The following is a 13,871-nucleotide window of genomic DNA, read 5'->3' as shown; positions in this document are numbered from 1 at the left end:
TATATTGAGAATTATTAAGGCATGGGATCCATCAAGAAATGACAAGCAAGCTTTTGGCTGGTAGCAAAGGCAACATGAGAGCTGAGGCAGAGAGGGGAAGCTGTGCTTCTCAAAGCACACTGCCTGCTTGCAGAAATAACTGCATCAGAACAGGAAATCCGGTCTCAATGTCCTAAAATATTGACTGATACTTGCATGTATCAGGGCACTACCCACTGAAGCTAGCAGACAATAGCAAGAACAAATTTTAAAGAAAATGTCACAGTTCCTTTCAGCTTTAATGTTTCTCTAAAAGTGTTATAATTGGAAATAGAACTCTAAGCTGCACTACCCTTGCTGCTATGTCAGAAAGTAGAAAAAAAATCTGCCTCATTCTCGTCAATCTTTTATGTTTTTAAACTACACAAAATGCCAAGGGATAAACGGTAACATATTAAGCAACACAGCAAGTAACAGTACTGCAATGCAAAAACAAAAGGCAGATCAGACAGTGGCTCATGAAAGATCACAAAGGGCTGGTAAAATGATTAAGGGACAGGAGCATTTGACATAAAAGGAGAGCTGGGATTGCTTAGCCTGGAGAAGAAAAGCATCAGGGAGCGTATTATTAATGTCTGATGGGGCATTAAAACAAAAAACATCCACAACTAAAAAAAAAAACCTGCAAGTCAAAGCAACCTTCCTTAGTGTAAGGATGATTGAATGCTATTACAGGTTGTCCAGAAAGGTTGTGGAGTCTCCATGCTTGAAAATATTAAAAAGTGGACACATCCCTGAGCAACCTGCTCTAGCTGACCCTGCTTTGAGCAGGGGCGTTGGACTAGACAGTCTCCAGAGATGCCTGCCCAACCCCAGCCCTTCTGTACAGTGGTCTCAGAACACAACTCCTACAGGTTCACAGACCTCTTGGCGACTGAGTGAAAAAAATGAAAATGATTGGCTATGTAAGTTATTTAAAAGTAAAAGCAAAATTTATTCTGCCTGCTTTTTTCCTTCTAGATGTTTTGGTTTTTTTTCTGCAAACCAAGACAATCTGAAAGTCATTGCACTGTTCTTTAGAAAAGGCTTTATTACAAACCTCTCACTTCCCGCTGCTGGTGTTCTTTGCTTTTAAGTATGGGATGGGAGATCCACAGCCAGGGGTGATGCTTGCGAAGCTGAGGAAGTAGGTAATGTGTTACAAATCCCACAGTCCATGCTAAAGCAAACAGGACAATGCTGAGAAACGGCTGGGTCAAAGCAGAAAAAAATGAAACCTGGTTATAATTTGCAAACAACATTTTTATATATATTTTTTTTTTAATTTTTTAACAGTTTCTATGATTGTATTTTTGTACACTTAGTGTTTATTCCTATGTTCAAATTCTGACTTCACAGGTGAATATGGATTTTTACAGATGTGTTTTGCACACACAGTTAACCTATTTTTTCCTCCATGACTGAAGGAAAAAAGGCAAAAGATCAGGCTTGTTCATTCTGTCCCCTGGGTTCCATATCTTAAGAACTTGGGCATGCAGAGGAAAGAGACATAAAGTAAGTAATACTGAAATTAATACAGATATTCATAAACTAACAGCCTTGCATATATAATAATGTTATAATGCCCAGTAAATACATTTTCACTAACTTCTCTTCCCACAAGCTCTATTCTTTCCAGTTGAAGCACCCTGTGATTTTGCATTAAAAAAAAAGATAATATCTTAAGGGGGAAAAAAAAAAAGATACACACCCTTAATGATAGAAACACAGTACTGGCACTGACAGCAAATGACAGAACAGCAGCTGCTGTGCAAACAATGAGATCCGATTTCAAGATTTCTTTCTGTGAAAATAATTATTTTATACAAAATTAGTAAGCCAATATTATTTTAACCAAAGTAAATTACTCTGTTCTCGATTACTTACACTCTACATTGTCATAAAGCTAATCAGCACTCCCTAATACAAAAGTATTTTCTCCACTCTGCTTTGGAAAATTATTTCTTCACACTCAAGGTTTGTTGAAGTAATCACATTTTAATTCTTCATGCCTGATTTTAGATTATATTTTTAAATAACAAAGTTATTTGGAGAATATGGAGAAATGAAAGCAATACATTTCAATACTGACTCTGCTTCAGGACTTTTTTAAATTTGGAAATGAAAATTCTGGTTCCATCTCCTATTTGCAAGTATTAAGATTCCTTCAAATTTCCTTTCTCTTCCATTTCCAAAATGAGTCATGCTTTTCTGTAATGTCTTCCAAGACACAATGTTAATACATTTACTATGTTCTAAACTGACATGTCCCATTCTCTGATTTTCTGTATTGAAAGTCAAATTTCAGGAAGATTTTATGGATTTTAGACAAGGCCTTTTTCTAGTGCCAGTGAATGATAATGAAAGGACACATCTGCCTTTATGTAAAGATCTATAACTAGGGTAGGAGTAATCTTGTTTCTAAAGATTGGAAAATATCACTGTCGTTACAGCCCATTTTTCTTGTGATTAAAATGTCATTCTCAGTAAACAAATAAACAAGATAGCTTGCGATCTGTGCGGTCTTCTGAATTGTACTTCAGAGGTCACCTAAATGTTTTTGTGAGTAAATGAAAATCTTGTCTTAGATTTATGAGAAGGGCATTTAGGTTCAGAACTCAATACTGCTGCTACGTTACAAAATGAGTAACAATCTGTAGCTCTTGGTTTAGAAACTGACTTATGCTTTAATTCAAAGACATCTAGAAAGAACACGTGAAAAGCAACAGTTTTGCTAGAATTAGAAGCTCATCTGATTTCCTGGTACTGCAATCTAGGTAGGCTTCATGTATCTCATCAGAGAAAAAGAAAGAAATCTAAAATAGCGATAGAAGGCAAATCTATGAATAAGGGAGATAAAAAGAAAGCAGGCAGAACAAGTGAACAACAGACGGGTTGTGAATTACAGGGGAAGCTGGTAGCAACCACTATATTTAGGCTGCCTATCACTCCCTGTTATGAAAGAGTCTTCTTAGTAAAAGGTCACCAGCATCAGCACTTCCACTTACTGCAGCAGCCCTTTGAAATGCAGCGGGACTAAAAAGCCTTCAGGCTCAAGAAGTACTTTCGCTTTGTCCCAGGTTTAGCTGAAATCTCAAGCCACCACCACTGTCCTTCGCCTTCCCAGGCTCCTCAGGAGTACGTACGCAACTCTAAAAGAAAAGCGCTCCCTCTGCTCTCAGAGCTTTGCCTTCTCCAGACAGCCCTGTACTCTGCACAGACTACATACCGTAGTCCATGAGGAACGTGTAGGAGCAGAGTCTTTGTAACTCTTCCTGACCATCTTTTCAAAACCTAGCCCTGCTAGCCTTGCTCCTTGCTTCTTGGATGTCACACTCAACAGCAAAACCACAACACAAGGGAGCTCACAGGAAAAGCCTTCTCTTCCCTGAAAAAACTGTGATCCTTGCCTGTACCCACAATTCCTCTCCATTCAGTTAAAATCTTCTCTCACCAGCAAGCTGTGCCTCCATCTCTAACTCAAATGGTTTTAGTATGTGGAGCACTACTGAAAAAACATGGTCTGATAAAAGTGAATAAGGAAATTATTACCCATGGAAGTTATTTTTTTAACCTTTCCAGATATTTTTAAAGATTATTGCAGATACTTAGCTTGTAAAATCTGGCATCTGAGAAAGTTAAGCTGTGTTAAATTTATATGGCACCATTTCAGCGCTTTTGTGAATACACAGTATGAAAAGTCTTGATCAAGTATCATTTTCTGCACAGCTGAACCCAGCTACTTAACAGTCTAAAACAAGCTTGTAAGAAAAACAAACACACTCCAATCATATTCACAAGCTCTTCTGTACAATCAGAAAGGATTACTATTAAAATGACTGATTTCTCTCACAATCAGGTGACTGAAAAAGCTGCTGTTTTAAGAACAACATCAAATATTAAGAACTTAGCTGTAAAATCAGCAGAAGATATAAAAATGGACATTTTTGGGAGAAGCAGCATCTTAACTTTTCATTCCGTGGTAGATTACCAATGAGAATATTTTCAAACATGACATTCAAAAGAGAATTAATTGCACAGATTATAATGCATGGGACTTGTATTTCCCACCTTTTCCATATTTCATTTTGCAATTGTCCTTTTTACAGTGCTCTCACTGCTTTTGACACATTAACAATCCCATACAGAAAAAGGCCTATGCTTTTAAGGAAATTATTGTTCTTCAGATATTCAAACCTGAATTTGACAATTGCATTCCAATTCTGGCAGTAATGAAAACGTTTAAAGTATCATATGTGCCCAGGTTTGTCCTTTTGCCCTTGCACTGAACTGCTTCAAAATATAAATGTACTGCTCAGCTGCTGACTTGTACAATGGTCCCCATAGCAGCTCCTTCTTGATGTGGCCAAGGCTTTCGAACTTATCACAAAATTCACGTTCTTTTCCTTCTAAAACAAAGCTGAGCAGTGGTTTCTTTTGCTTTGTGTCACTGCACAGTGGTCAGTGGCCCCCAGGAAATGGCTGACCCTGGGCAGGGATCTCTCTGGCTGAGGAGCACACAGAGCACCCTTCCAGGAGAAAAACTTGGGCATCCACCTACAGCCTGCTGTGGGTGGATCTGTGGCTTCCATCCTACCTGTGGAAGGCAGTTGGCTCCTGCAAAGCATGTGCCTACCTTGGATGTAACTCTGTTCTCCATCCTGCCTTTAGACCCGACTGTCTAAAGCAGGATTTTGGATGTCATTCCCAAGGCCAGGCACTTAAAAGTTGAATACTGAATAGCCCTACAACATGATGCTGGAGTCCATCACTGCAATTGGTTCAAAATGGAAAAATTAAGCTCTATTCACAGTTTAAATCTCTGCAGTGAGAGATAATCACTGTTATAGTTTGGATTGAAAGCAGGTTGTCTTTTTGCTCCATTTTACACTTAAGGAAAGAAAGAAATCCCAAACTAACATTGCTACATTTAATGCCTCAGAGATTTCATAGGCAGAATATATTAGAGTGTCACTTTTTTTTTTTTAATTATTTTCCCAAAATCATAGAATTGTTTATGTTCAAAAAGATGTTTAAGATTATCACATCCAACCACTATTTTGAAGCATTGTACAAATCCTTTTATTAGCTTTCTAAATGTTTGCATTAAAGACCAAGAAGGATGCTTGAGTTTTAATGTAACACATTATCACCCTCAGGCCACTGCCTAATCTAGTAATCAGCCATGTGGATGCCTACAGAAATTAATTATAATGGTAGGAAGCTCCATTCTCAAAGTTGAATGGTCAATTATCCATCACAGCTGCTTTATAATTCAGGCTTCCAAAACTAGCAATTCTTACACAGCTATTCAAGCAAAGGAAAAGAGTAAAGGTCACGTAACTAAGCATTACAGATGCTGTATTTATTATTCCTAACATTAACACAAAGCCACTACAGAATACAACACATTAATTTTCAATATTAACCTCCTTTGCTTTCAGCTCCTTGGGGAGGTGATTTGGTTCTGTATGTTTCAGACTTTCTGATTAAAATGGGTCTTACTTAAATAGCGTGTAACAGAGACCCTTGTGTCTGTATGTAGACCAAGACAAGGTTGGTTGCTGTGTTGCATCCTGCCATCTCCTGCCACTGACAGGGGGTTAGGAATACTCTTCTCACAGAGGAACATCTCAAGAAGAAATGAACTACCATCATGAAATCTCCTCCAAATACTGACATATTGTTTCACCCAGCTTCTGAACTATTTGAAGATCCCCTCGCAAAAGTTCTGGAAATTACTTAAATTGCCTTTGAAGAGTCAGAGGACTCCTACATCCTAAACACGACTGCTACTGCCAAAGCAAGTCAGCAGAGACTGTGGCTTAACTGTGCTCCTCAGACCTGAGGCACATGCATTTTCTCCTGCCTCAGTTCTTCCCTACTTGCTCTACTAGCACTGCACTGAGAGATAGCAGAGGGAATCTCCTGGTAAACTGCTTAGTGTTTAACTGAGACAGAAGTACCAGATAACACAGGGGTTAGACAAAGAGCCCACACTAATCAGAAATTGCCCTCTCTTTCTTCAAGAGATCTCTAAGTGGGGGGAATTAGCACTGCTAATTGACATAACACGCAAACACTTTTAGTTACTGTTTTTATAGAGACTGAAAGAAGCTCAGACAGAAGGGAAAAAAAAAATTAAAAGAAAGAACTGGCATGCTCTAGCAACACTGACGGAAAGCAGCCTCTTCCTAAGAGCAGTAGTAGCATGGAATATCAAACGTACAGAGCAGAAAAGTGCCAATTCCCTAAACCAGGTACATCCTGGAAAGCAAAAGGTGCCAGAAATCCCACTTAATTAATGCTAAAAAAAGTGTGGCAAAACATGACAGGAATGAGATGTTGCAAAGAGAAGAATTGAAGTTTCTATGTCTGGCAAATACCACTGCAGTCCTCCCTGTGCTTCTGCATCTTACACCCCAGTGGTTCAAGGGCCCAAGTACAGCTGAACTCTGTTAATACAAGACAACAGATCCCTGTCCACACCACTGACACAAAAATAATTCAAGAGTCTGCAGTATGAGTCCACTTTGAAAATACAGGCAGGATCTCAGATGCAAATTTGGCCATTTTTTTGTCTTTTTTTTCAATATGCTGAAGCCTTGCTCAAGGTTTCCCTCTGCACTGTGAAATGAAACCAGTTAAGTGGACAGCTGCAGTTACTGCTTCAGTCCTCTGGTTGGGCTCCACCTGCAGAATAGATGAGATAAGACTCTATACTGCTCCTAGAAAGGGACTATCAGCAAAAGACAGAACTACAGGGGAACAGGAAGCTTTCCATTACATCTGCCATACAGTCCCCACGTACAGGAATGGAATGTCGATGAACCATGGCAAAAACCTACACACCAGAAATATCAAAGAATACAGCAAAATTTTAACATAAATATTTTATGTTTTACTCTGTTACTAGATGGACACTGATATTCCAGTGTCATCCTGCTGCAAACAGTTTAGTTTGAAAGGAACTGTAGCTTAATACAAGCAGCAAGAAATAGCCATATCACTTAATCTTAGGTGGGCCTTATTAGAGTAAGCAGTTTAAAATAACATTATATATGGTGAAAATGGAAATCTAAGCAGCAGCTTAGCAAAGAAATGCAGAAAACATTAGCAGTGCAGCATCAACTCATACACTGAATGTAGTCTGAGTAATACCTTATAAAATGCCTATGGGATGATTTGAGATGTACAGGAGGGATGCATCCCTTTGAAGGGACATCTGGAAAGCAGGCCAGCTACCACGCTAGGCACTATGGACTCTTGGGACATGTCTATGGGTCAAAACAGGCAGTCTGTCTTTCCAGACACACTTTCTGAATGCTCCTTGCTTTTGCAAGCATTCAGAAGTTTAGGAATAACTCTTAGATTGCAAATCCAAGCAAATGCTTGGATGCACGTGGTCGGGATGTGGTCAGGAGGAAGGGCTGTCTGACAGCCAGGAAGCAGGACAGTTCACATGACTCAAAGAAATGTCAAACATCCTTTAACATTACTGGAAACTTGATGATCTTCCCACATGAACTCCTTATAATATCAACCTCCCCTGGTTAAACTTTTTTTTAATATAAAAAGGCACAAAAAGGAAGATGGGTCACTTCAGATGTTTATGCTGAACTGGGAAATAAGCTGACACAAACTTAGAATTATGTGCCAGACAGTAGTAAATAAACAGCCTGCCAAGCAAAGAAGAGGTGATGAGACGGCAGTGCTTGGCACCACGCATGTACTTCTCTTTCCCATACTAGTCTAATTTTACACACTTCTTCCACCTCTAGATGCCAAGTTTGACAGCATGCTCCATCCCTGGCTTGGCTGGGGTGAAGGACACACAGTCAGGGTACTTCCTGGCATAGAAAAAGGCATTCCTGAAAACCAGGTCAAGCTCTAGTCATAGAAAAATAAAGAATAAGAGTTGTTTTAAACACAATGATTTGGACCAAATTCTGTTCCTCTCTAAGGTAGACAGGGAGTTTGGCAGGACTGTTCACCTTTTGGAACACTTGAACAATCCAGCCTACATTGTACACACCAGATTGCCAGGCTGCAACTCCAAGCACAGAACCTGCATTAACTCTCTGAGTACCAGGACAAGAGATGTCCCACTCCCCAAGCTCTAAGAGTGCATCCCCATCAACTATATTAAAGAATCAACATTGAAGAGCCCTTCAAAAGAGCCCTTCAGAAAGGAAGATTGTGTGTATCCCCCTTCTCACTCCTGGCCTCACCATGAAGAAGATCTAGAAAAACTTCTCTTCCAATTTTCTGTGCTTTTAGTAATTTAAATTACTAAATGAGATTATTTCAAAGGTTCCTTAGTGGGTAAAATGGGTGAGAGAGAGAGTTTTGAACAGAAAGTAATGAAAGAAAAAGTCTTACCACCGATTCTCTCATTTTTTCTGGGAGCGGATCTGCTGATGAATCTTCAAATCGTTGGCGTAGGTAGTGAGGGACGTATTTGCATTGAATAAGGGACCTGTTTAAAAAAAAATTCTAGTTAGGATACTTCTGATCATGCCTAACAGATACAAATATTCCTGGAGGGTAGAGGAGGAAGAACAGCCTCAGATTTCCTTCCTCATGTAGGCATTACCTATCTTATCTCTGTATAGCTGGAGACTGACAGAAACCAGCTCTACCTGTGATTAGGGTAGAAATTCCTCATCAAAATGTCCAGGAGTCTCAGCAGCCCAATCAATGTGTCTCAGTCATTTGGAGGAATAAGCAGAAAGGGTTCTGTTGCATTTACACTTTTTATTAATGTTTCAGCTAAGCTGAAACTGAAATGAGAGCCCTTTAGACCTACGTTCAAAATGCCAAGGAAACTATTTCCATACAAACTGTGTATTAATCCTCTCTTCAAGATTTACGTGCTATCTCCTCCTCCATCTTGAAGTTTATGCCACAGGCAATCCCTTAAGTACTGTTTCCAATCTCCTTAACTTCCTTTAAATAAGTTTTGTTTAAAAAAAAAATCTTAAATCTCCTCTTTTTAAGGATTGTACATTTTTATGATTGCACAATAAACATTCGATGCTGATGTACACATATTCTTAATTTTAAGATTTTCAGCTGTTGAAGATTTCATGAAGAATGTTATAAAATTAGCAGCTAGACTTACAAGTTAAAATGGATTTGATGGTTTAAGATTACTTCCTTAAAAAAAAGTTTCAAGGAAGACAAGTTCATCTTTTATTAAAGAAGTTAATGAATTGGTGTGTCCTTCCTGGATAATGGGAGAAAAGAATACATTTAAATTACTTCAAAATTGAAAGGGTACTCAATTCCATGCTGATTTGCAATTTACCTGTGAATATTTTACTCCAAGGCTAAGAAATCTCCCTAATACAGCACACAGCTTCACTTCCTTCCATACCCAAGTTCCACACTGCAACAGTCAATGAACTGTTGATCCAGTTCACACAAAGTTCATACGTGATCCAGGTCTACTTGACATCAGTGTCACATACAGTAGGTTTTGGGTAAAGTTAATGGCAATAGATGCAAGCAGTTCTTGTTGCTTTATCACATCAAATCTGGTAATGTACAAATATCAGATTCCCTGAATCTTTTGGACAGCAAAGAAAGAATTTAACGACTCTTCAGTAAGATTTACTGGGATTCCAGTTTCCTACTATTGCTCTATAACCTTCCCTTCCTCATCAGTGTTGTTCTCCTTTTCCCAAGTTTCTCTACTCAAATAAAATTTTGAATGCCCTAAAAAGCCCTCCACTTGCCCCTTTTCTCTCCTGCGTTACAGAAATGTGCATCCTACTGCACTGACTTACCATATGCCTACTATGAATTTCATGCACCAAAAGAGCCTCAGAATCACAGACAGTCACAGAATCACAGAATATTTTGAGTCGGAAGGGACCCACATGGATCATTGAGTCCAACTCACCTCAAGACACATACAACACACGACATGAATCAAAGGAGAGAATCTGTGAGTTTCCTCATGGGTCCTCTGCACTGTTCTAGGATAAAACCAAGCTGTCTGTGAAGCAGAGTTCCAGATGGCATGGTGATACTAGTTGCACAAAACCCACTTGATTGCTTAACCCCACAGCCACATATGTAGTTGCCCAGCTGCTTGTGGACTACCACAGCTCTCCTAACAGCCATATATCGCAGTTTCCTCATAGGAAAACTCGCATCTGCTGCCCCTGAGTTGTGGATCTATGGGCCTCCCTTTCTCTCACATCACCTCAACCCGCAGATCACAGTGTTGGGACTTCTCCCCTGGACCTCCCTCATTTGCAATGTCAGCTCTTAACACACACTTCCTTTCCTCAGTTACCCCTAGCAGACTGTCAGAGCAAAAAAAGGAAGGAGCGAATCTCACACAGAGAGCCGTAGTAATCCTCAGCAAGAGCTGGAATTCAGCCATCATCCCAGCACATCAAACGTCCCTTCTCTTGGCCACAGTGCTACTCAACACACATCCTGCAAATCCAGCAGCCTGAGCACCCCCTCAACTAAATCACTGTTGTCCAACCTGGCAGGCACACAACTTCCCAGAGGGGGAAATCTGCTTCAGAGAATTTGGATAGTTCTGTTTAAAGAGCACCAGCCTTCCTGGTGCTCTGACTGTAGCACTTCATTTATTTACAGAACTGATACCAACCATGCAGATGTGGCAAGGAATTTCACCTCACCACAGTACTTTCAGTAGGTAATTCCTGTGGTTATGAAACTCAGGCATTACTCTGTTTGTGTTCTGTACAGAGTAATCAATAAATAACTTACATCAGTACAGATGGGTCACTGCTTTGTCTGCTGAGGTGATAAGAAAGTGCAACTAGAAGACCACAGAAAGCAGAGAACAGTGCTGGAATGTGTTGTGCATCCCAGGGTTCCTGTGGAGAATGAGAGAAAATAACCTGTTTGTAAGTTAGGAATGCAGAACTTAAAAAAAAAATAAAATTAAGTAGGTTAAGCCACACATGCAACATTAAATGCACACCATCTAAATTTGTACAACATCTACCATGGATTGAAAATCCTTTTTCATATCAAAGTTTATTATTGTGAAAAAACCCTGCAATTAAAGGCATGTTTTGTGCTCATATTATGCAACTCCTCTATAATCAGCAATTAGCTAGGGAGCCATAGGAAAGGCAGGTTTTCTTTCCTCTTTAATGAAACACTAGAGGAAAATTCTCATTAAAATGAGATCCGAGTGAAATCAACTGCACTGTATTTATCTAAACGCTACCTTGATAATGCAGTTACTTGACCTGTAGCAGGACTGCATGCAACAAATGACAATATCACCTAGATCAGACAGCAGGGTAGAGTTCTGGCACCTTTGACATCCTTCTGTTGCTTTGTACGTTACATCCAGACTCTGTCTGGATACTGACACAGTGGAGAGGGAGAGCACCTGCCACTGTATCTGACATTCCCAAGTAGAAAAGAAGAGACAACTACACACTTGCCAGCACACTTTGGACATAACCGAGATGAGAAAATCTCTCTGAGTGACTTAAACATTAGCTAAAATTGGCTAGAAATAATAAAAGAAAGAATATGAAGCTTAAGGAACATTTATCAAGATTACCTTCATCTGTGAAGTCCTCAGCTACAAATTCAGGACTCTAAGACATACTTGTGAGTCCTAGCTGAAAGGAACACAATCCTTGTCTGTGAAAGACACAGAAACTTGGTGGATCAAATCCACAGCCATTTCACCTATTACATGTGTTCCATGCCTCCACACAATTTCTACCTGATGAATCGGATGTGAACTCACCAGATCCTGACATCAGAGCACTTTCTGGGTAGGTTTTGAGAAGCTATGCTTAAAAGATCAGTGAAATTTTAGGCTAGTACAAGAACAAGGTATCTTCTGCACCATGTTTCTTGCTTTAAAAACTCCACATTTAGTACAGAATCAATATTTTCACAGTATAAAGTAGGTTTATTAATCTTATTTCACTAAGTGATATGCATGATTTCTTAGCAAAGCTGACTCACATTAAGAAACACTCTATTTCTTTCAGGTAAATGAATACCTGAGTAAGACAAAATAATTTAAAATGACGAACATCCACCCCATTGCAACACAGGATTTTGGAATTTAACTACAAAATTCTCATTATCCTAAAAGTAGTATCACAAAAGCGAAATTTTAATTCCAAGAATCATCTTCCCCTCATCATAGTACTGAACATCACAAAGATTAAAGACAGAACCATCTAGTTCTATGAAACAATCCTACCCAAAACAGTCATTATAAACAGAACAGAGATTTACACAGTATTATTGAAAGAATCCAGCACTATCTATTTGACAATTTTGCCATCCAATCCCACCCTTCATGTCACTGTTCCCAGTTTGGGGGCCAAACACATTTTGGGTTAACTTTTCCCATGCTTAGTCTCCCATCAGAAATTCATATTCTTCAAAACACTGAAGAAAATAACCTGAAGCCAAAATATTCTGAAAATGGTTGAATCACAGCCTAGCCAAACATCCATTGCATTTCCAGGGCAATACAACTGTGTACAGATCTACCCAGCAGCTTCTAGTGTACAACTGCTCCTCTTTGCTGCAACTTCTTTTGAAAGTAAAATACTATGAAGAGCTGAGCAACATATCAATATACTGAAATATATCAGTAGCCAGTTCAAAACTCATTCTGCCCTCTTTCTACTGTAAAATTGTACATGGCTAAATCTCCATATTAATATCTCAGGAACTCTTTATTTCCATATTTTCTGCATATTACACACAGCTTCTGCATTTGGCTGTGCTCCAATTCCAAACTACCGCTGTCCCCTCAAAACTCAGACATCGGGGAGCCAGGAAGGCAGGTAGGACAGGCATAATATTTGCTATCTGCCTAGAGAGTATGATTTTCCAGAAAAAAAGCTACACAACGCTGTACAAAAGATGAGAATGAACAAAGATGACATTTCTCTGATATCAATGTGATGTACCCTGCTCCATTTTGTCATTTTTCTCCCTCTCCAATGACGCCTGGTAGCTTTAAATTAAAAAGATGAAAAAAACAATATAGCCGATAATTGGACAATGATTCTTCTCAGTGGGAAAACAGGAATGATGGGTTTTAGTTCTGGAAGCCGGTATTATCTGTCATACTAGACAGGGAGTTTCACTTCCTTGTTTACCTTACTGGGTTGAGGTGACAGGCAGTGCTTTCATATACAGTTTTGACTTTGATGCAGACACTCACGTAGTCATTTTAAAAAAAAGTGAAACAGAGTTACAGGGTTAAGGATGAAAGTGACGAATTACAACAGACCCAGTGATGGGAGTGTTCCATTCCAACCACAGAATCACCTAATCCCAAAACAATCCACTAAAAAGGAAGATAAAGGAGGTCTTTGAACTTACAAGCTTTTTACCACTGCTAGAGGTGGGACAGCAAATGTATTTTCAAAAAGTGGTGATAGTAGTTTTCTGTCCTGTGCTATTTATCCTTTTTACTTCTTCTTTCTTCCCTTAAAAAAAATTGCATGTAGCACACTTATCTTTCAATGACATTCTCAAATAAATAATATGTTCTACTCCAGAGACAAAAAGTGCTCTGAATGGAGTACCATTTGTGCTAAGTAGGAATTCTTGTTACGCTTTTTTATTTCAGAGTATTCCTCTCATCTTGACAAGTTGAGAGGACTTTTCAGACTGATGCAGTGTTAGCACCATTGAAGGTGAAGGTGTTGGCATAGTGGCTAGCATTTTAAACCTGGAGATAAACTCCAGTTTATCACACACCTCATTTTCCACTCCCTCATGATTTCATCGTTCTTCATAGACACACAGAACGGTTTGGGTTGTAACAGACCTTTAAAAGTCGCCTAGTCCAAACCCCATGCAAT

General features: G+C 39.2%; 1 protein-coding gene across 3 annotated transcripts in view; it reads right to left on the bottom strand.

Moving 5' to 3' along the window:
• PCNX2 (pecanex 2) overlaps positions 1-13,871 on the bottom strand; it is a 156,010-nt gene that overhangs the window by 77,448 nt on the left and 64,691 nt on the right. For all 3 annotated transcript variants that reach the window (XM_050314395.1, XM_050314397.1, XM_050314396.1), the window contains 4 exons: positions 10,774-10,883; positions 8,401-8,497; positions 1,730-1,822; positions 1,079-1,229 (listed from right to left, as the gene is read on the bottom strand). In XM_050314395.1, the coding sequence (XP_050170352.1) occupies positions 1,079-1,229; positions 1,730-1,822; positions 8,401-8,497; positions 10,774-10,883 (451 nt within the window). The remainder of the gene's footprint in view (positions 1-1,078; positions 1,230-1,729; positions 1,823-8,400; positions 8,498-10,773; positions 10,884-13,871) is intronic.

This window comes from Myiozetetes cayanensis, unplaced genomic scaffold, assembly GCF_022539395.1.
Source record: "Myiozetetes cayanensis isolate MyiCay16 unplaced genomic scaffold, myiCay2020 scf2-11, whole genome shotgun sequence".
Taxonomy (NCBI): domain Eukaryota; kingdom Metazoa; phylum Chordata; class Aves; order Passeriformes; family Tyrannidae; genus Myiozetetes; species Myiozetetes cayanensis.
This window is presented reverse-complemented; position numbering and strand designations above follow the sequence as displayed.